This window comes from Gopherus evgoodei, chromosome 1 (genome assembly GCF_007399415.2).
Source record: "Gopherus evgoodei ecotype Sinaloan lineage chromosome 1, rGopEvg1_v1.p, whole genome shotgun sequence".
In the NCBI taxonomy this organism is placed as follows: Eukaryota; Metazoa; Chordata; order Testudines; family Testudinidae; genus Gopherus; species Gopherus evgoodei.
Genome location: NC_044322.1, coordinates 277,825,455 through 277,849,712, shown reverse-complemented (window position 1 = coordinate 277,849,712; position 24,258 = coordinate 277,825,455). Strand labels below are relative to the sequence as shown.

At 39.9% G+C, this 24,258-nt stretch overlaps 1 protein-coding gene across 3 annotated transcripts in view; it reads left to right on the top strand.

Annotated features, from left to right (window-relative positions):
* Nucleotides 1-3,787: 3,787 nt before the first annotated feature.
* Nucleotides 3,788-24,258, top strand: part of ANO4 (anoctamin 4) — a 211,065-nt gene continuing 190,594 nt past the window's right edge. For 2 of the 3 annotated variants that reach the window (XM_030548448.1, XM_030548447.1), the window contains exon 1: nt 3,846-3,994. In XM_030548448.1, the coding sequence (XP_030404308.1) occupies nt 3,925-3,994 (70 nt within the window). In that variant the 5' untranslated portion in view covers nt 3,846-3,924. Of the gene's footprint in view, nt 3,995-24,258 lie in introns of all 3 variants that reach the window. The other variant, XM_030548451.1, reaches the window with a different exon arrangement.

Here is a 24,258-nt window from a genome sequence, read left to right as displayed (position 1 = left end):
GTTCTATCTCACTTAAGGATTTACATATGCTTCCCTCATCATTGTAACAGATGAACACCTAACAAAAATAATATCACAGCACAAAACCCCATGATCTTCAAACCTTTGGCAATCCCCTGGCATTTTCCTTTTTGTTCAGTTCCTCCTGCTTCTCCTCCTCCTTCCTCCTTCTTCAGCTTTGTCGTAGCCTGACGTTAAAGTATTTAACTGTACAAATGTAATGTTCTCTTAGTGCCGTTTTTACAGTGGAATACTATTACTTGTCTAGCACCATAAGTTTACATGCCACTTAAAAAGACATAGAATATGTTAAATATAAAATGAAATTGCCACCTTGGAACGCTGACAATATAAAGACGCAAAGTGGTACCATGCACTTAGAAATCTAAGAGTGGCTTATAGTCTGAACGTTCTTGGGGGTGAGCTGTACAGCAGAAGTGGATTTTTAGATGTGATTCAAAGCAGGAAGGAGGGTGCTCGGCTTACAGGAATCTCATCCACAAAGGGTGGCAGGTAAGAAGACTCAAATACAGCAGTGGGAGAAGAAACAAATGGAGCAGTAAAGAGAGCTACTCCTTAGGCAATGGAACAGGTTGTGGGAGGAAATGAGGGCGGAGGTATAGGCAAGAGTAGAGTCGTGTAGAGTTTTGAAAGCAAGGAGATCGTTTTTCAGTGGGCAGGAGAGGAGAACCATTACAGACTAATCTGACTATCGAAGGCTCAAATCATCTGACGTTTCATAAAATTAAACATTCTATTTCTGATTTTCACAGGAAGATGACAAAGCTCTCAGAAATATTGGTCTGAGGTAGCTAACATGACCACAGCTAATGTAACGCAATGGCAAAGTGCGTCATGTCACTGTCAAAGGGCTAGTCCTCTAGAGGAGAGCAGCTTGCTAAGGCTACTAGACACAGAGTTGCTCAAGCAGTAGAAGTCTTTTGCTGTGGTGCTGAAAGACCTTAGATTCAAATCCTGCTTATAACTCATGCAATAGCTTGTTCACTAGAGACAGAGAAAGCTGAGCCTAGTGGCATAAGCCACCATCTGTATCAGTGGTGGTGGTGGTGGTGGTGGTGGAACGGTCTTCAGTGCTACAGAATGTATTCTATGTCAAGTCTGGAGACTTTCAGCATTGCCCTAATACCATATCTCATGAATTTTCAGCTGCAAACTAACTTCCTTGTACAATAAAGTACCCTATAGAAATACGGCATCTGCAGTGCAAACCCAAGAAATTATGGTGAACCTCCAATATCTATCAAACCTGTCGATAGCATTTCTGTGGTGCCCATCACTATATTTGACCACCATTAGGTTTTACATATTCCCAAGAAACAATTTGAAGTTTCTGATAAGAGTAAGTTGTCAAAAAATGTTACATTTTAGAGTGTGTACAACTTATCTGAAAGAAGAAACAAGGTTATACGTAGACTATGTAAGTCTATGTGAATGGTACCTATGATGCATGTGTATGATGGGCAGTTTTCGTATTACTAGAGAAATCACTCTTCTGGGTGTGTTATATTGATGCCTGGACTGAACAAACTGTGCAAAACTTAGTCACTGCTATAGATAGGCTTGGAAGGATTAGATTTTTACTGGTAAATGTTGGTAAAACATTGTTTTCCCTTTGCATGCAAACCAACAAAAATATGACCATTGATAATAATCAAAATCTACAGATAGGCAAAGTATGAAAAATGCTGCTTGAGAACTTATTAGAGTTTGATATATTTTGACATGTGATGTTGACAGCTTTTTAACTTTTTGAATCGCAGTGTCCGTTGTCATTCAGTAATAATTGTCTGCTTCACATTGTCTGACCTCCCTTGGAGTTACCATAGTCAGACGTGGACACGGAGTTGCACGCCTCCAAATGATGCTGGCTCCAGTCGGAGTGGCACCATTCAACACAGGAGGTGGGGCAGACTGTCCCTATGATGCCTTGGCCAGCTCAGTGACAGATTCCTGCACAATGGCCCTTTTCGACCCTGTGGGCATACCATCAGACCCAGGGGTCATACTCAAGAAGGTCGCTGTCAGTCACCTCAGAAGGACAGGCTCCCCCACCATCTTCTGTGGCTCAGGAACCACCTTGTGGCACCAAAGCCAGCACTGAGATCAGGGCCAGTGCCACTCCCGGCGCCAAGTACGATGTATTGGCACAGGGTGACACCCCCCCCCGTGAGCCAGAGAGAGTAGGGGGCCCAGTCCCGGCCTGGGTGTCATCTTTGTCTTCCCCATATAAAGTGGCAGTGGGGACAACAACAGTACTGACTCCTATGGACAACAGAGTTCACCAGAAGCTATCGAGGAGAATGGCCCAGAACCTGGGTCTTCAGGTGAAGGAGGTGACTGAGGCAATGGATCCTATGGTGGACATTTTGGCACCACTGAAGTTCCTGGGGCTACATACACCAGCCCCACAGAGAAAAAAATTTAAACCCCAGCCTCTTCCATGCTTCCACTTTGCACAATCCAGGCAGGATTACAGCAAGAAGCAGGACAGAAACAATAGGCGAAAGCCACCTCAGCCCCTTTCCAACCAAGGCCAGGGTTCAGCGAGGCAGTCCTCTGGTCCTAAGCATACCTTTTGAGGGTGCGCCCATGGGTGACGCACCAAACCAGATCTCAGAACCTTCTCACTGTTTCTTGAATCGTCTATACCACTTCTGTCATGCGTGGGCCCAGATAACTTCAGATCACTGGGTCCTGTGCACGATAGAATTGGGATATTCTCTCCAATTCTGCTCTCTCCCTCCCTCCCAACCCCCTTCTCCATCCCTCTTCAGGGACCCCTCTCATGAGCAACTTCTAATAGAAGAGATGCCCCAAATCTTCTTCATCTTTCTCTCACAAACAGTCCTACAATATGAACAATAGTAATGTTAGTGTGATGAAAGGAGCAAGGTTTACCTCCAAGTTTTAGTTTTCCTTAAACATGGAGCAATATTTTTATTAATCACTTTTGTTGCCAAATAGATATCTGATCTAAGGGTTTGATCCTGATCTCCCTTACACAAGCATAAATCAAGAGTAATTCAGCTGAAATCAGCGCAGTTACACCAGCATAAATAAGACATGAGATCAGAATCAGGCTTTACCCCTATAAAGTGGCATCTGTCCCTAAGAATCTACAGTGCATTGTATGTATTGGAAATTCAAGCTGCCTTTTTCTCTGTTGGGGCAGTTTTGGTGATTTTTACCATGAACAGCACTTTCTATGCACTTGTAAATTACATCAGATCCGTAGGATTTGGGGAAAAGAGTTGGGCTAAATTTTTGGCAGTGAACACGAGAAAAAAATCAAAATAGAATCAAGGTTTTGTGTGAAAAAGCAGAATCAATTTGCAGATTCAAGCTTTTGTCTGTTGTATTATTTTTCTTCTCTGATGAAATTTGACAAGATATGTGAATTTTTCTAAAGAAAAATGTTTAGATATTTGCAATTCTAGTCAGGATGCAGTGATAGTTAACTGATTTCTAGTGCCCTTCATGAGGTATGTGTCCCTTTAGTAGTAAGAACTCCAGTTAATTCCTCCTGCAGGGCAGTAACACATTGGACTGTGTATTAATTTAAATACTTGTTATTGTGCTGGCCCTGACGTCACCTGCACAGCAAGTGTAAAGAGGTTAACATTTTTCATTTTAATACAAAATTCATGCCTTTGTACTTTTCTCAAGAGGGCTGTTACTGATCCGTTTTAAACTGTGCGATTGATATATTTTAGTGATTCTGAGCTGGTCTCCTGCATCTAATAGTGCTATTTCTCATTCCCATCAGGTATAAGTTTATCTATTCATGGGGCTGAAAAGCGTTTGCAAATCTATCAGAGGAGAAGTGCAGGAAGCCATCCGCTATCACAGCGTCTGCCTGTGGTTAGGCATTCTTCACTCCCACAAGTCAGAAGGTCAATAATAATGGAAGCCTCATCTTCTGGATCTAATATACCAGCAGTTACTAATGGAAAAACAAAAATCCATCATGCAGGTAACAAATATCACTTGACAACACTTTTCAGTTTGGTTTACAGATTGGCATATGCTATGAATCTTTGTATTCATAATATCAGATCATGCTTGCCTGGAAATCAATAGATTGATCCAAGGGTCAATAGATTGATGGTCATTCTGTCTACTTTTGGTATGTTTGTTCACAACAGTTGTGAGTTCTGTCAGACAAAGCAAGAGTTATGACAGCTGGCTGATTTACGGGGAATTGGAAATAACAAATCAGGTGTCCTATTTTTAAAAACAAAGAAAACCCCAGCAATTACAATATTCCACACTAATGTCCAATCACTGCCACTTACAGTGCTTTGGACTTTTTTTAATAGAATACTAGTGCATTTTATATTTGATTAACTTAATAAACAATTGACTAGATTCAACCCTCTGAATTCTGTATGCCTCACTGTATAACTCAACAGTCTGATTTCATAAAATCAGAGTGCAGACTATGGTTTGATTCCTGTGCTAGACTGGAAAAATCTCTACGACTGAAGGAGTAATTTGCAGTATGGATTAACTGGAAAAGTAAAATTAATCTTTTTTTAAGAGGACAGAGTCTCCTAGACACCAAAAAATCCTAGAGGACAACTTGAATACACTCATTATTAAGCAAATTTCCAGAGCTACTTCTAAAGTATTTTTTTCTTATTCCAAAGGAATATATGTGGAGATGCCATGTTCAAACATACTTTTGCAATGCAGATGAAACTTCAGATCTGAATTAATTTAAGATTAGAGCTGCAAAATAATGTGGTTGGATTTTTGTGTTTTATACAGTGCAGGATCTCACTGGACTTTCCGTTTTGCTGCACTTAAAAAGGTCATCACTGCCCCCATGTAAATAAATGGGATCTGTTGTCTCAATGAGTGGGGATTTATGTGGGAAATAAGGGAGTTCCACATGCAAATGTTTGCATGCTGTATTTACACAATCTTGCAGATTATTTAGTAAATGCAGTACATTAATTATTTTTAAAATTACAGTGGAGTTAAATACAAAATATGTGTTCTCAGTTGCTATACAATTTGCATTGACTTGAATGTTGGATTACCATATAATTCACAACAGCGCAAGTTATGCATATCTTACTAAACGTGCTAATTATAATGTTTGAGTAACCCACACCATCACATATTTTGCTTTTGCCAATTACTTTGTCCATTTCTTAGTCCTTTTATTTTTAGCTTCTGTGTTTTTTTTTCTCCTTTGAAGCACATTAGTTGCTGTTCGTATAGACAGAACTTCATGACCTCCACCAGCAGTATATTGTCAACTGACAGCATTTAAAAAAAGTAAAATCATGTTTTGTGAAATACAAATGTTTACATAATTATCATGAACATGTAACAATGGCAACAATATTCGTTTTTGTAGAGATGTAGATTATCTTTATATTCAGTCATGAATATGGTTTATGGTTTAATACTAAATAATACATACAGATCAAAACAAACAAATATTGACACTGATTAGGGAAAGTATTCCTAATGAGATGGATTTAAACATGACCCCACATGCTTTCTCGAATTGGAGCCATTAGTAGGTGTCAGAATGTTTTTTGGGTGACATTTTTCTGCAGATGTTAGTGTCCTATAAAATCATGTAGGGTTAGTTCATCTCTTAATTTACGGTGTGTATATATTGTTTTTAATAAAAGAATTAGCAGCTTGTGTGGGACAAACCAATTAATGAGACCTGATCCTATGTGGTGCTTGAGTGCCCTAAACTTCATTTGAAGTTAACTCCCACTGCAGTCAATGGGCGAATATTAGTAAATTGTTTTGTAATTACGTCTCTTATCATAGATATCTTAAAATATCATACTTCATTTGGTATTGCAGTAAAACAGTGTTGTGATTTAGGGTCTTAAATGTGATTCTATATCAGAAATCAAAATTTGTTTCCCTTTCTAAGTTAAATAACAAAAATCCCACATACATGCAACTTAATTCTAAGAAATATTGTGCTGGTATATCTTCTGTAATAAATATTCCCTCCTGAGAGAGAAGATTAATTTAAATTTAAAGCATATTTTATTAATTCATATTGAATGAGAAATAAACTGCTGCTGTCTTTAATTCTATTAAAAAAACATAGGTCAGAAATGGGGTGGTGATGGTGAATTGAAAAGGGTCTCATTCTTATTAATAAGAAAATCATAGAAGTTATCAAAAAATAGGACTTTAAAGTATTTTGTTCTCCAGTCATCCCCCTCCCATTGCAGGGTTGTTGCCTACATTATATTCTTGAATAATTCCTTAAGTCTAATTTTAAATAGTTCAAGCAGTTGAGTTTCTTGCTCCCCTCAGAGGTAATATTCACCCAGTCATATAGATTTCACCAATAGGGAAGTTTACTTTATATTCAGCCTCAATTTTCTCTTGCTCAAGTAACAAATATTGAGAACATTGAAGAGATTCTGATTAACCTGGAAATCTAGAATAGGGCTGTGAGAACTTGAAACGGTGGTTCTGACTTTCATTAATCATAGAAATCAGAGCTGAGGTAAAAATCAGACTCTTTCATGAAGTGGTAGACCAAAAAGGAATTTGGCTTTCTTCCTCTGACAGTGTCCTGCTGCTGTTTTCTGCACACAAAGATGTTTATCTTTGTCATTTTTCTTCCTGCCCAGAATGGGACCATTTAATGATTTATCAATAATTATTTTCACTTATTTATTTTGACTAAGACTGAAAGTAACCTCAGTTGTAGTGAGAACAATGATAGATTTCTATATGTCATCCAGTGGCTGCCTTATCAGACAGCGCTTCTTTAGGTTGTCCCATCCCGTCCCCATACACACAATTTTATTTACTAGTGGATAGTATTGCAGTTGCAATTGGATGGTGTCAGGAATCAGGGCCTGCCGCTGAGCCTGAGATCAGCTCGCTAAGGACAAGTGAAACCCCTAATTGGCCAGATCACCTGATTGGCTGAGCAGCATTGCCAGGACTGTTCTTAAGCACAACAGTAGCACTTGGCCACTGGCTGCTTAACACTTAAGCCTGAAGCTATGATTGTGCCATCTTCCTAGGCTTGTTCCAGTCCTGCTCCTCTGCCTGGTTCCTAACTCCATCTCTGATCCTTGGCTCAGACTCCTGGATCTTGACTCTGGCCTTGTCCACTAGGTTTGATGCCCCCCCTTACCCCCACTGCACACCCACCTGAGACCATGATAGATAGTTTATACTATTGCGCTATGTGTTGCCCACACCACTGACGTGGCAATATAGCAGGAAGTTTTCTGTAATATGCCTTACCTTGTAAAAAGCCCTCTCTCCAGTGTGAGGCTTAATAGAGTTACTGCAACAACTATTAACCTAGCAGCAGTTTTTCAACTCGGTGGTGAATAAGAAATAGAGAGGCAGTCTTGCTGAGGACTGTGGCAATGAATCTGCTATTTTAGTAATTGCCTTTAAACCTAAATTCTCTCCAATAACTTCTTTCATATAGTTAAAAATTACATTTCTACCAGCTGAGATGTTCTCTGTATCAAATTTCCTTTCCCTCTATGTGGCTATTCTTGAGGCCTCCTCTTCTCACATTCTGCTTCTGCTGCTTCTTGATCACTTGTGGAGACACAGTGTGACACTGGGGACCATTGTTGGGTTCACTGTTAGTTGGCTGCTCTGCTGTACTTGCTCTCTCCACATGTTACTACTGAGAGACTTCATCATCATCATGATCATCATGTTCCTATTATGCCTCTGGCATTTAGCGTAGTGACAAAGTTCCTCCACTACAGTCTGTTTCTGGCAAGTCTTTCAGCGGTTCCCCAGCTATGCCCCAGGTGTTTCAGCTTGGCTTCCACATCTCTTCACCATGTTATTTTCAGGTGGCTTCACAAAAAGTTTTATTCATTTAACTAAAGGAGGAAAGTCATGTTGCTCCAGTTTAAATAAAGGTGTGATTTTTGCACCAATTTAAACTGGGGCAACTGATATGTGTAGGCAAACTCGGAGAGTATTCTGTACAGACTGAGCACAGAGGGAAAGAGCACCAGCAATGGAATAACCCTGCTACCAAGTACTATATGCAAACTTAGTCATGGCTTCTGATGTCACTGCATGCCTTCATGTGAGGTCAAGAAGCAAACTCTCTGTCTAGAAAAGGAAACAAAGGCTAAAAAGGTGGTGCCCTTTCCCCTAGATCATCATGATATGAGCATTCATACTGATCTAAATCTTCATTCCTATACTGGATCTGGGATGGTTTGGGGGGTTCTGATTTCTGGCAGAACCAAACCACGATCCATTGTCTGTGGTAAAGTACTTCTCAGTCATGGGAAGAGTTGTGTTGTGGTTGATAAGGCATTGGCTTCTGAGTCAAAACACGGGGACAGAGCCTCAGCTGGCATAAATTGCCATAATTACAGATCTGCCCCCAGGGTTCTCTTCCCAACATTGCGATTAGTTTTCTATGTGATCTTAGGCAAACCACTTTGTGCTGCTTTTTCTCCATATGCAAAATAAGGACAATAATGCTTATGCACCTTTGTAAAATGTTTTGATACTTATAGAAAATACTAAGCAAGTTCTCAACATTATTATTACTAATCTACTTTGAGTTATATTTCCATTATTTAACACTCATTTCCTTTCAACTATCAAGTGGAATATAGAATCTTTTAAAGAACAGTGAACTTTCCCTATGGCTCTAGCATTACGTTAGTCATCAACTGTGTGCTTCTTCTGTCTCTATTTTTAGGTGTTTCTAGTTGCAAGGGTTTTTTTTGTTTTGTGTTTTTAATTTGTGATGTGAATCTAAAGAATAAGAGCAATGCTTAAATAACAGATTATTTGGGGAACTGGAAATCAGATGACTTTCCTTTCTGATGCTTCTTCATTGTCTTGCTCTCATTCTTATTTAAGTGCCTATCCCTGTGTAGAGGGCTTAAGTGGAAATGAAATGGTACATATGTATTGTGCTGGCCCCCTGCACAAATGTGCTGAAGTAACACTTTTGTGATTTTGTACAAATGTAAGGTGAAATTCACCTTTATGCAGAGTGTCAGTGCAAGACACATGCACCACTTCAGTTCCATGCAAGCCCTCAAAATAGAGACAGGGATTTAAGTAGCATATAAACCTTATACTGGAGTCTCCTCACAGTGGTGAATTTTGCTCAGAAGATTTCTTCAGGGTGCTGTTTTCAGAGCAATATAATGAGCATGGATCAAAAAGTCACTGTATTTTTAAGAAATAATATTGATAAACTCATCAGTTCGTACTCTTACGACACTGGAAGATATAGAATTGTGAATGTTTCACTAGACGTTAATTCTTCTGATCAGAATGGGAGTTACCTCATTTTGTATTAATATCAGAAAATATTGCTGGGAAACAGATTATCAAAAGTTATTTTTAGTGATGATGAACCTAAAATCTTGTTATTCAGTTGGGGAAATGGATCCAACATTACTGTAATTATGTGCATTCACAAAACAGAACTGGAAATGTTTTCTTTGTGAAATTTTCAGTATTTCTTGGCAGGTGGGGTTTGGTCAGTCCAAAAGGATGACAAGCACAGTATTTCTTTTAGTGTTACTGCATTTCCATTTGCACTCCTGGATGGAATTCAGAAGTGCAGAGGCACTTGAAAATGAGAGAGTGCGGAAGTATGGGAGATAGAAAAGTTATGCAGACTTTAGTTTTTGTTAAGGCTTGTTCTTTTTCTTTTCTTTTCTTTTCTTTTTCAGATGTTTTTTCTCTAAACATTTTGTAAAACATCAAGACCCATAAGAAATCCTTTGAAAGACACAGCATTTGAAAGGGAAATTTCTCTCCCTTTCTCCTGGAACACAAACTTCAAAGTTCTGAAACATTCTAAATTATGCTGTTTGAGTTATCCTATCTTTGGGCAGCAAAAACACAGAAGTTGTAGTCAGGGGAGCTTCTGCAGGTTCACATACAAGGATCTGTAATCACATTTCATTGCTCCTATTCTATTATTCAGTCTCCTCTGGATTTCAGACTAATATGCAATAGGACTTCACTTATGCTACATAAGGAACTCGAGTCTGAGAAATTAGTGTGCCAAAGATGAAAGTTATTGGATGATTAATTGTTCCGAGGTAATGGTGGGACTGCAGGAATGGCTGACTTATCTGCCATGAGATGGAAAGTCAGCTAGTTTTTCTAGTAAAGAAAAGTCATTTGTTAAAAGAACTGATTGTCTCAGTCTGATTTCTAGTTGCCGTATCCATATTACATGCAGAAAACTTTTCCCAGTGGTGCAAAGCAGTACTCATTTGGCTGTCTCAGCAGAAGGGTCATGGGCTGAACAGGCCTAGAAACTAAATTGTCTTTGTATTCCATGGTCATCCCTCTAAGTCAGGGTTAAGGCAATTGTTCGGCAAAAGGAAAAGCTCACACTGCTGTTGGTCATGTTGTACCCTTGTCTTGTCAAGGAATAAATAGGACATCAATAAATAGGACTTTCCAATCTGTTAATGTGACATATTCTATGAGTACTGTATTTACCTGTTGAAAACTTATTTTATTGAGGATATATGTAAAAGAGTCCAGTAAATAGGTAAGAAGCCCTTAGTCCAACAGATTCTAAGAATGTTCTATACACTTTTCGCTTAGTGTCCTATTCATTATTTAGAAATAAGAAAACCCTCACAAACCCAAAGAAAAGTAAATTGTGAATTGGAATTTTTTATATTCCAAATAAGTAGTATGGGTACACCCATGTATAAATTCAGAATGATCTGGACAAACTGGAGAAATAGTCTGAAGTAAATAGGATGAAATTAAACAAGGACAAATGCAAAGTACTCCACTTAGGAAGGAACAATCAGTTGCATGCATACGAAACTGGAAACGACTGCCCAGGAAGGAGTACTGCAGAAAGGGGCCCAGCGATCATAGTGGATCACAAGCTAAATATGTGTCAACAGTTAATACTGTTGTGAAAAAAGCAAACATAATTCTGGAATGTATTAGCAGGAGTGTTGTAAGTAAGATACGAGAAGTAATTCTTCCACTCTACTCCATGCTGATAGGGTCTCAACTGGAGTATTGTGTCCAGTTCTGGGTGCCACATTTTAGGAAATATGTGGACAAATTGGAGAAAGTCTAGAAAAGAGCAACAAAAATGATTAAATGTCTAGAAAACATGACCTATGAGGGAAGATTGGAAAAAAAATGGGTTTGTTTAGTTTGGAGAAGAAAAGACTGAGGGAGGACATAACAGTTTTTAAGTACATAAAAGGTTGCTACAAAATTGTTCTTGTTAACCTCTGAGGAGAGGACAAGAAGCAATGATCTTAAATTGCAACAAGGTTGGTTTAGGTTGGACATTAGGAAAAAACTTCCTGTCAGGATAGTTAAGCACTGGAATAAATTGCCCAAGGAAGTTGTGGAATCTCTGTCACTGGAGATTTTTAAGAGCATATTAGACAAACACCTGTCAGGGGATGATCTAGATAATACTTAATCCTGCCATGAGTTCAGGGGACTGGACTAGACCTCTCAAGGTCCCTTCCAGTCCTATGATAATATTTAAATAAGCTTTATATTCAAATACTATGAAACTCTTACTGAAATCACTAGTTCCTTGCATTCAAATAGACATCTAGCATGCTTGTTAGAATTCACAGGATCTTTTTTTGTAAAGTTCTTGCCATATATCACAAACTGTAGACACCACATGTTAGAGAAGCTGAAAAGAGATGTATGTTGCATTTGCCATGCTTTTCCTGTTTTCTTTGTTTGTTTGTTTGGAAGCTGTTTTTGATTTGTATGGTTCAGTGAAATGGTTCACTTTTATTAATTTACTTAATCACTGGGTATGAAATAAAAAGCAGGGATGGGAATATAGTGGTATTATATAGTAGAACCATTGATTTTGGGGGCTCTGAAAATGTGGAATTTTTGCAACTGAGGGAGTCAGAAACTAAGGTATAAAAAGGGAATGTACTTTATCAGCTCAATTTCAAAGTCTCTTTAGCTGTGACAATCTTGATGGAATTCAGAGCTGAGCAAGTATTTCACAGTTTACAATGTATTCAACAAACCTCACCTCTTTTTCTGGTCACAAAATGTCCATAGGCAGGTTGTGATATCCTCAGATTTATCGATTATTCAAATTGTATTATGAAAATTCAGTATTCAAGCTGTGTTGTTTAGAGGTGATTGACCGGAAACCAATGATACTTTTGTTACTGTTGGGAGGAGTGCTTCTGGTGCAAAGTCAAGCGTCTATGAATTCAAAATTTGTTTTTTTTTATTAATGTTTCTGCTGGTAAAACTATCACTCAAATAGGCCCAGGGAGCAACTTGTACAAGGAGTACAGCTGAAGCTAATTCATCAACATTCAAATTAGTATTCAACGAAATATATTTATAGTTAGCCAACCGTACTAGAGCCTTATTTTTTTTAAATACATTTGTGTAGGGTATATCCAGATTTTCTCTCTGTTTGTGATGAGGAGAAGTGGTATAGAAACATGAACATTTCTTTCTACCCCATTTCTGAAACTAACTTGCACATTACAGTGACAAATAATTTCACAAATAAAAATGTTATATCATCAGGGAGCTAAGTCTTCCTGAAAGAAGCTGAAGTGAAAGCTTTGGAGACTGAAATCTTCTCTTTATCTACAGAAAAGGCCATGTTTTATGTACCACCCTGCCAATATGTACCAACTCTGAGCTGGAAAGACAACATTATCTCTCTGGATAAAGAGAGAGTTCAGACTCCCAGCCCATTCATTCCTTATTCACTGCCAGCAAGTGGAGCAGTGAATGTCAGTTTCAATCTAGATGCCTGTCAACTAGGAACTGGGCAGAAACTGTGATTACTTCTAGTCACAAGCCATTTTGAGGTGGAAAGCTCCAGATCTGTTGTCAGGACACTCAATCTTCCAGCCCATTCCAGTGTCTATCTATATTGTTGTTGTTTGGATCACAGCTACTATTACCGTATGAGGGAGACGGCTATTTCTTTAAAAATTCCTGTGTTGTATTAATCTCATAAATAATTCTCACTAATTGTGGGAGAAGGATAGCTCAGAAGTTTGAGCACTGGCCTGTTAAACCCAGGGTTGTATGTTCAATCCTTGAGGGGGCCACTTAAGGATCTGAGGCAAAATCAGTATTTGGTCCTGCCTAGTGAAGGCAGGGGGCTGGACTCAATGACCTTCCGAGCTCTGTGAGATAGGTCTATCTCTGTATATTTATTTAATGATTAGGAGAACAATTTGTGAACAACTGAGTTTCAGGAAGCCTAGTAATAAATGACAGTGCTTGTAAACAGGCTCTCTCTTGTGCTTTTTAGATTGTAAGCTGTTTGGAGCAGGGACCATGCCTAACTTTGTGGTTTTGTATGGTGCTTGGCACTGATCCTGTCTGGGACCTCCAAGCATTACCAGCATAGGAATAAATAAATAATACTACAATAGCAAAAGAAAATATTGGATATGACTGGGCCATTGTGAAGAGTAGATAAGAACTGAAATCAAAAGAAGAGGTATGATCATATTTCTTAGGTTATGGCTTCAAGAGAGTTTGATTGTGAATGTAACGTCAGTCTTTCCTCCCCTTCGAGACCTATATTTTAAAACCTTTATCTCTTCAAAGGCAGATGTTTCTTCACCAGTGATCAGTCTCCTGTTTTGTGCTGTGAGATGACCCTTCTTTCACTGATGCACTTAGTTACATAGTATAATAATTAAAATTAAAGGGCACTTAAATAAAAAAGGTCAGAGAGCAGTTTTTAAACTAAGGCCTGGGGGAAAGATGACAGGTGCGGAGGAGCATATGGTTTGGACTGAAACATCCCTTAGGGGAGGATCTATTAATGGAGATTCTCTATATCCTAGTAAGGATGAGAGGATGGAAGATGATAAAATACTGGTAGGATCTGATGAGAAACAGTCAAATAAAAATGTAATATAATCATGTAATGGCAGACAGCTAAAAGATGACAAGTGTTTTCAAGTGCTTAAATACAAATGCTAGAAGTTTAAATAATAAGATGGGTGAACTAGAGTGTCTGGTATTAAATGAGGATATTGATATAACAGACAGCACAGAAACTTGGTGGAATGAGGATAATCAATGGGATGCAGTAATACCAGGGTACAAAATATATCGGAAGGACAGAACAGGTCATGCTGGTGGGGGAGTGGCACTACATGTGAAAGAAAGCATAGAATCAAATGAAGTAAAAATCTTAAATGAACCAAACTGTGCCATAGAATCTCTATGGATAGTAATTCATGCTCTAATAATAAGAATATAGCAGTAGAAATATATTACTGACCACCTGACCAGTGATAGTGACTGTGAAATGCTCAGGGAGATTACAGAGGCTATTAAAATAAAAAACTCAATAATGGGGGTTTTCAACTTTCACCATATTGACTGGGTACATGTTACCTCAGGATGGATTGCAGAGATAAAGTTTCTTGACACCTTAAATGACTGCTTCTTAGAGCAGCTAATCCTGGAACCTACAAGAGGAGAGGCAATTCTTGATTTAGTCCTAAGTGGAGCACAGGATCTGGTCAAAGAGGTGAATATAGCTGGGCCACTTGGTAATAGTGACCATAATATAATTAAATTTAACATCCCTATGGCGAGGAAAACACCACAGCAGCCCAACACTGTAGCATTTAATTTCAGAAAGGGAAACCACACAAAAATGAGGAAACTAGTTAAACAGACATTAAAAGGTACAGTTCCGAAAGTGAAATCCCTGCAAGCTGCATGAAAACTTTTTAAAGGCAACATAATAGAGGCTCAATTTAAATGTATGCCCCCAAATTAAAAAACATAGTAAGAGAATAAAAAAGGCACTACCGTGGTTAAACAACAAAGTAAAAAGCAGTGAGAAGCAAAAAGGCATTTTTTAAAGAGTGGAAGTTAAATTCTAGTGAGGAAAATAGGAAGGAGCATAAACTCCTTTACAGTGGAAGTTTAAAAATATAATTAGGAAGGCCAAAAAAGAATTTGAATAACAGCTAGTCAAAGACTCAAAAAGTAATAGCAAAAAAAATGTTTAAGTACATGAGAAGCAGGAAGCCTGCTAAACAACCAGTGGGGCCACTGGACGATTGAGATGCTTAAGAGGCACTCAAGGACAATAAGACCATTGCAGAGAAACTAAATGAATTCTTTGCATTGGTCTTCACGGCTGAGGATGTGAGGGAGATTCCTAAATGTGAGCAATTATTTTTAGGTGACAGATCTGAGGAACTGTCCCAGATTGAGGTGTCATGAGAGGAGGTTTGGGAACAAATTGATTAACTAAACAGTAATAAGTCACCGGGACCAGATGATATTCACCCAGGAGTTCTAAAGGAACTCAGATGAGAAGTTGCAGAACTACTAACTGTAGTCTGTAATATATCATTTAAATCAGCTTCTGTATCAAATGACTGGAGGATAGCTAATGTGATGCCAATTTTTAAAAAGGGCTCCAAAAAGTGATCCTGGCAATTATAGACGGGTAAGCCTGACTTTGGTACCGGGCAAACTAGTTGAAACTATAGTAAAGAACAAAATTGTCAGACACATAGATGAACATAATTTTTTGGGGAAGAGTCAACATGGTTTTTGTAAAGGGAAATCATGCCACATTAATCTACTAGAATTCTTTGAGGGAGTTAACAAGTATGTGATACAAATAGGATAATCATATTCAACAAATCATAACTTTTCCAATGACACGTCACTTGACACATTTTGTACAAGGTGCATCATAATTATGTCATAATCATATCCTAATCAGACCATTATGATGGCTATGGAGTACAGAGTGTCACAAATAGATATTACATTTGTAATGTTTCTAAGCAAGTAATGAACTGTGTTGTTTACAAAGCTGGTATATTATTCAGGTAGACAGGGCAGGGTTGGAACACTCAGTCATTGTCTTCCTGTACTGCTGGTTTTATAAATGTGTCTTCTTTGCAATATGGTTCTTGCCTGAAAGAGGCCCCCACTTATCCAAAAACTTACATATCAGACACAATATGTGTTTCATATAGTCTGAGAAAAAACTTCTTGCAGATGGATTTTCAAAAGACTGAACAAAATAGCCCTGCATTCTTTAGACATGTATTTATGATTAGGAAGGGACTCTGACAGCAATACACCTGGGTTCTTTATATTGTTCCACAAATCTCCATATCAGGTTTGCTCCATTTATGAGAAATACAAAGACTTATTTTCCAACTGCAAGCCCCGCAGGTTAGCCTGGTCTCAAAATTAAGCTCTGTCCTTTCTTTGGAAAAGTTATGAGGTTTTTTTATTTTTTGAATGAGGAATGAACGGATATAAAATAAATAATTGTAATTACATATCAGAGCCAAGAGAAAATTCCTAGCACTCCTCGGTGGCCAGAAAATAAACACACAAGAAATACATAAAAAAATCAACATGACAGTTGATAAAAGAATAGTACTAGTCCAACCAAAAACATTGTCCTCTGATTCATTCTTGTGCCAAAAATAGGGTTTCTGGGATCATATTGAGATTCCTTTTTGTTGATGATGCATGAAGAATATAGTGGATCTTATTGTCTCTCAGCTACACATACATGCCAGGTGTCTAAGACACCAAGGGCCAGATTATTTTTAGCCCTTATGCAAAAGAAGAGGACACACTGAACCTTTCTCCCCATTGTGGGAATCAGGCATAGTTATTTTTCCTAGAATGAGGGAAGTGCAAGGACTGCTTTCTGTACTGCCTTGGGAGCACTGTGCGCTCAAAGAAGGCAGGGCCTTGGCCCTGAACACACCTTTCCTGTCTGCATCAGCCTCTGGAATGTGAGTGGTGCATGGGGGGAGTATGCTGCACCCACTAAAGCAGTGTAGTAGAAAGCATGTTCCGCTTGCATACTAGGGAGCTCTGGGAAGCAGAATGATTCCCAGTTATATCCCTGGGGCAATGCAGTTCTTCACTGCTCCAAACACAAAGCTGTGCTGTAAAGACACAACTGAGGCCTGGTTTACACTACAGGGTTAGGTGACATAGGCTGCTTTGCATTGACTTAGCCATGGAAGTGTCTTCACTTAAATTTGACTCCTGTCAACATCAGTGTCTCTCTATGCCAATATTAGTAACACCATTTTCCCAAATGGTGTAGCGTTATGGCTGATGTAATTAGGTTTACACAGTGTCAGTGTAGACACTGCATTGTAACTGATACTGGCTTTCAGGAGCTGTCCCACAATGCCCCACACTGATAATACAATCAATACAAGTGCTCCTGGTGAGGACATGCACCAATGACACAAGAGCAAGTGTGCACACGCAAGCAATTTAATAACTGCGGTGGCTGTATGCCAACATAAATTAGGTTGACAATTTAGTAGTGTAGGCACGGCCTGAGTGTTCAGTATTTGCAGTTACAGAACCTCGTAGGTAACATGCAGGGTTCTTCCAATAGTAAGTATAGGGAAGTACCCGTACAATGGAAAACTGCAAATAAGCCTCAGTTCAGGAGAGCACTTTAGTGCTCTTCTGGATCAAGGTAATAATAAAGTAATACCTTAGCTTAGGTAAATCTGGCAAGCTTTTAAGGACCATCCAAGTTGGGCCTACTTTAATGCCCCTTTGTACTGCTAGAATTGTGGGAAAGGACTTTAGCGTAAATGAGAATCAAGTTCACAGGCCAAGATTCTCCTATCTGGTTACATTGTGCTTAGAGCAAGAGAAGAGGAAGGGGTGTAATGGTGCTCTTAGTCCACCTTTACAGCTCCCTGATCCTCACCCGGCTTAATGGGATGGTCTTCCAGCACAGCTGCGCTGCTGGTGTTTGCTGTAGGCATGAACCTGATGAATTAGCGTGTTCGGATAATGATGGCAATGATAAATAAGGCTAAGAGTTTGTCATGCATATTTTTAGTAAATGTCACAGACAGGTCACGAGCAATAAAGAAAAATTCACGGATGCATGTGACCTATGCGAGACTTTTACTAAAAATATGCATGACAAAATGGGGAACTGCCCCCCCCCCTTCACTGCCTGTGACTAGAAGCTAGCTACGTGTCCCTGTCTGCCCATGGTGGCTGCCAAGAGCAGAGAGGCACCCCCAATACCAGCAGCGGCTCAGATCTCCCAGGCCTCCACTACCTATGGTGGCTGGGAGCTGCAGGAGCCCTCTCTCCCCCGCTGCCTGTGGTGACTCAGAGCTCCGGGGGAGGCGGTGGGGGCACCCTAGAATTCCCAGCCACTGAGGCGTCAGAGGGACCTTGCAGCTTCCAGGCATCACAGGCTGAAGTCACAGAAGTCTCTGGAAGTCGCAGATTCTGTAGCCTTAATGATAAGCTGTGGTATAAATGTATTCTGTTTAATTGCCTGTAATGCTAGAATCCATTCGGAAAGACAGTGTGGAATCTCATTAAGGTTATTCTGATGTGACATTTTATAAAATCACTGATGGCCTGGAGGATGTCTGTTAGGTCACACTCCTCATCCCTAATGCAGCCAACATTTCTGCTTCCCTCATCAGCCCATAGCTGGCATTAGACTTGAGCAAGCTCTTTGAAATGAACAGTTTATTCAACAAATGTTTGCTTCCTCTATTCCTTATTTGTCTACAAGCAGTTCATGACACTGTATAAAGTAAAACAACAACTACACCGATCTGTCACTCATAAAAATCACCAATTTATCAAATACAGGTGAGTTTTTGATCCTACATGGTAAGTAAAGAAAATGGAAGACTGTGTATGCTTTAACAAGTATACTTAAAATGTAACAAGAAAGAAGCACAGCCAAGGTATAATCAATCCTACTGTCACTTTTAGGTAAATTAGAGTAAGGGGAAATGGACTAAATTCTCTGGTCTGTCTAGAGTCCAGACTTTTTCAAATGGATTTGAGAGTGGAAAATAAACAATTACACAAACACACTATTACTGTTGCCCCTTTTCAACCTGATCAGCTAATCAAAGACAGAACCGGCTCCAGGCACCAGCCCACCAAGCACATGCTTGGGGCAGCACCTTGGGGCGGGGTGGCGCTCAGGGTTTTTTGAGTTTTTTTTTGGTTCAGCCGGGTGGCACTGGAGGGTTTTTTGTTTGTTTGTTTGTTTGTTTGTTTGTTTATTGTTTTGGCCAGGCGGCACTGGGGTAGGGGGGGACTTGGGCGGCACGGTGCTGGGGGGGGCCGGGACTTGGGCAGCGTGGCGCTCGGGGGGGGCAGGGGGTGCGGGGGGCTTCAGTGGCACGGCACTCGGGGAGGCAGAGACTTGAGTGGCACTGTGTGGCACTGGAGGGGTGAGGGGCTTCGGCTGCATGGCACTCGGAGGGGCGGAGGGCTTCAGCGGCATGGCACTTGGGTGGGGCCGGGGGCTTGGGCAGCATGGCACTCGGGGGGGCAGGGACTTGGGTGGCGTGACACAGCACTGGGGGGCGGGGTTCGGCGTCACATTGCTCAGGGGGGCGGGGGCTTGAGCAGCGTGTTGCATCGCTCAGGGGACTAAGGGGCTTCGGCGATGCAGCACTCGGGGGGCAGGGGCTTGGGCGGCGTGACGCGGTGCTCGGGGGGCAGGGGCTTGGGCGGTGCTCAGGGGGGTTCGGCAGTGCTAACAGAGGTGATGTTACAGTGGGGCGGCGCTCCTTTTTTTTTTTTGCTTGGGGCGGCAAAAAAGTTAGAGCCAGCCCTGGTGAAAGAATGGGCCATAAGGATGTTCCTGTTGGAAATAGAAATTGATGGAGCCTGATGCTTAGGGGAAGGTTGGTTGTTTTTTTTTTTTTTTTGCATAAAATAGACAAATACTGTTTGTTTACAAGGAATGTACAAAGTTCTGCTTCTCCAAATGCAGGAGGATCCACAAACGAAAGGAGCAGTTTCTTATCTTACAGCCTGAAGCCTCTTTAGCCAACAGCCTCAGAAGCTCTCTAGCTCTTTACAAACACTGTACTTGCAGGCTGATGTTTGGCTTTCTTCCTTTTGCCTCTGCCTCTCTCTCTGTTTTGTGTATTCTGCCCAACCCCACCTCTCACACCACACAAACCCACCAGCAAAAACACCTTTGTCCTACATGGGGGCTTAACTTTAGTTATGCTAATTGAATGGTCCCTTCATACCTGTCAGTTTTAATTCAACCCGTAACAAGATTTCACCCAATATATAATGTTAATGTATCATCACCGTTATCCAACCAGAATTTTATTAGGCTCTTTTCTGCAGTGAACACCCACGTGTACATTGGATTTTTCACTTAGTTCTAAAATGTGATAATCTTAGCTATTTCTGAAATCACATGAAGGTTGTTCTATCTGATGAGTTCTGAAAAAACACTCTCCTCCCCCCTTTTCTATTGGTACTTTTGTGATGGCTCAGTTACTGTCACTAAAACTTAAATGTACAAAATGCTGTCTTAATTCTTTTGGGAAAGCTGAAGACAAATACTTTTCAAAATGAATGAGTATTGGTTTATCTATTTAAAGAGGTTACAAATCAACTTTGTTTAGGTCACATGTATTGTATCAATTGTGTGGTTTTATATTATGCATATAATTGACCAGATTTTGAACTCAGTTACATCCAGGATTGCTACCGCTAAGGGACCAAAAAAAGGGATATCTGGGATAACTCAGAGCCCATAAAACTGGACAGCTGGCACTGTGTACTGAGCACCCTTACAGATTTCCCAGGACATCATCAAAATGGATGATCCTGGGAAGACCAGAACAGGTGGCAACCCTAATTATACCAGCATAAATCCAGAATAATCCTGACTTTGCTGGCATTTTCCCAGTTTTTCATCTGTAACACTGAGAACAGAAACGGTCTATAACATAAATAGGCCCAGATTCTCCTGTACGATCTCTTCATTTTGTGCTATTCAGAAGGGGCAAAATAGATGGATTGCATCATACACCAGACCTTAAGCAAAGTCTGTTGCAATACAAAAAAAACCCCTTAAAGTACTTTCATCAAATAATCAGTATAGTTATTCCATTGATATTCTTGATCCAGCTTTATACCAAAAGTCAGAACAATTTGTCTTTGGAATCTTGTTTTTCTATTGCAAAATGGTACATTTATCTTTTCCTATTTAAAATTTAAATAACTTCTTATATTCATTTGAATCACTTTTGAAATATTAAAATTAACCTGGATTTTTTGTACTTTTTCACCAGTTGTTGATTCTCTGCCACTTCCACTATAGACAGATGTTACTGAACCTATCAGAGAGGATGTTGTAAACAGTAGTAATGTTCTTCATATAAACAAAGGACTTGATTTTCTACTCTGAGCCATCATAGACTATAGCCTGTCTTATGCAGTGTTGTTGTAGCTGTGTTGGTCCCAGGCTATGAGAGAGGTGTATGAGATAATATCTCATATTGGATCAACTTGGGGGAACGGATAAGCTTTTGAGGAAAGTTTGTCTCTCACCAACAGAAGTTGGGTCCAATAAGAGATATTACCTCACCCATCTTGTCTCTCATAATCTGTAGGATAATTGCTAAAGCACTTACGATCATCAAGTCCCTAAGCTGTAGTAATAATGGGTGGCAGTGTACCAGGTCAAATGCTTTCTAAAGATCACCTCAATTTACAGTATTCATCCTGTTTCTATCTTAATGGACATATATCATGCTTTAATGTAGTAATGATAGAATCCTGTGGCTTAAATCTAAGATCTGTAAAGGCATTTGTTCCAATCTGTATCATTATGTATTTATAAACAATATAAAAGTGTGGGAAGTGCTTTCTATAGATACAGAAGATAGATTCCTTGCTACATTGGGGAAAAAGCTTTCAAATTATGGGAAAGTACATAACTATTAGCACATTGCAGTGTTGGGGAAACCCAGCTTGTCACTACAGGTGCTCGAAGCGATATCCAAAAACTTCAGAAACAAGGTGGGCCAAATTCTGTACTCTGTTGTTCCAGTACGCCTCCACAGAAGTCAGTGGCGATTGAACTGAGCAGAATTTGGCCTGGCACTTTGTCTTTGTCTTAATCATGCAAGGAAACAGCTGCCACCGCCAAAATAATAATATGCCAGAAGGCCTGAAATGCATAAAAACAGGTAGCTCTGTAGAAAAATGAACAGAATATGATAGCTGTTATTGCAGTAAATAGGTGTTCGATTTCTCTCTGGAGCAAGTGCACAGCACAGGAATCTTCTTGGATCCTTACTTTTAGCTCCCAAGAGAAACTAACACCCAGCTACCATGTATAGCAAGCTGTGGTGGGCAATCAGTTACCTTTTTTCAGCAAAAATCTCTCTCCATCCCCTTCCCTCTCCCACCCCCCAACACACATGCGCTCTCCCTAGACCTGCAGAGGGCACTTTCTGGGCCTGCATGGACAAGGGTCCGTTTGAGGAGGAACAGGAGCTTGGAGCAACATCTTTGTTTCCCCATCACCTACCTGCAGGACGTCCAGTAAGGAATAAATTCAGCCTGAGAGCCTGAATGACATCTATGCTAGGAGCCCCCTGTCAGTTTAAAGGGAGGTCCAGGGGCTGCTGCTGCTAGAAGCTGTCAGAAAACTCTGGAGAATGGTAAGGGCCCCACAGGTACCCCATTCAGGTGACCTTGTGCTAGTGCTGGTTAGGAATATCCCATCAAAAATATTGATTTTTGCCTATTTTCATGGAATTAGAAACAAAAACATTTTTGTTTTGAGTTGATTTGAATTGAAACATTTAGTTTCAGATCGCTCTGATGTAAATCTCCATTCACCTGAGCTCTCATGCAGCTAAAGGGGAGATTTTCACTGCATCATGGGAGCTACAGTTCTGCTGGGGAGCCCAGCACATAGGGGGGAAAATGGTAGTATGGGGAGCCAGAACCACTGCTCCCATGAGGCAGCTCAGCTGAATGCAGATTAATGTCAAACTGACCCAAAATTAAACATTTTGATGTTTCCAAATCAAATTTTTTCTAAAATATTTATTCCATGAAAAGTTTTGGAATTTCAATTCAAATGTCAAAACATTGGAATTTCACACAGGATGGAGCCTCTTGGTTCCTGACTTTTGTCATGTATGTGTGGGGTGTGTGTGTGTGTGCGTGACAAACCCTTCTCCGTGGACCAGTGATACTCAAACCCTATTGGTTCAGGAGCCACATATAAAGTTGGTAACTTTATTGGTTAATAACATAGTAAAAGCACCCTGATTGGTTAATAATTTAGACTGGGTAATAATTAAATCAAACAGTGTTGTAATGTCATGTGCTGCAAAGAGCCACAGGAGACACATTAAAAAGCCACTTGCAACTCGCAAGCCTCAGTCTGAGTATTACTGCCCTGGACAAATTAATCCTAAAGAAACTGCACAAGGGGAACTACAGAATTTTTCTCCTGTTTGTTTCTTCGTCTGAGTTTTCCTGCAGGAGACCATGATCTGGGCAAGATGACCAAGAAGAACTGAAATCTTATGACCAATTTAGAGCTGGTCTGTATGAAACCAAATGCTCCCCATGTGCTTAAATATTGGACTCTATTAACTACAGTCCAACAAAATGCAAATTCATGTATTTATAAGGGTTACCATCCACACATATAATGTACTTCTATATGCTTTTTCCTGTAACTCTACTTCCAATGGTTCATTCTTTACTCACTTTTTACTTACTTGAATGATACACTGCTAGCTATGTTGTCAACGGCTTTTACATGACGGAGCACATTAGACTATGTTACGCTACAATTTTAACAAACATCCCCTTTCAAAGCAGCTGCAGAAGCAGCTGTGTTTTAAACAACCTATGCCTGCAGCAGCATTCTCTCACACTCTGCTTCTCCCCCAGCACACTAAAGCCCCTTGGTAAGGACACCTGATTAGCTGTCATTCACAGTCACTGTTGCAAACAAAATCAAAGTCATTATAATCTATTGCTTCTGTTTTTGACATGATAGGTGGGCCAATATGTTCTCCATCCAAGTTCTTACAATGTGAATCATTAAAGCCTATCCACCAATTCAGACACTGGGAGGGTCTGTTTAGGATTAATTCCTTTCAAAAAAATATAATGGCAAAATGTAGGTAAATAAAGTTAATGATTTCATATCTGTACCACTCTTGCTAAAATATCTGGGTTTTACATAGCACCTTTAAAGTATTAAAGTGATTTCTCCAGCTGTATATAATAGGAACTCACAGTAAGTTTTGGATCCACAGGAATTATTCACCCACTCCTAAAATGTGGTCACCTCTGGTGGAGCATAGCAACTAGTCTGTGTCAGTAAAACTGTACAACAGGTTTGGGCCATTTTAGGAGGAGATGTAGAGAATAATTTCTCTAACTGAAACT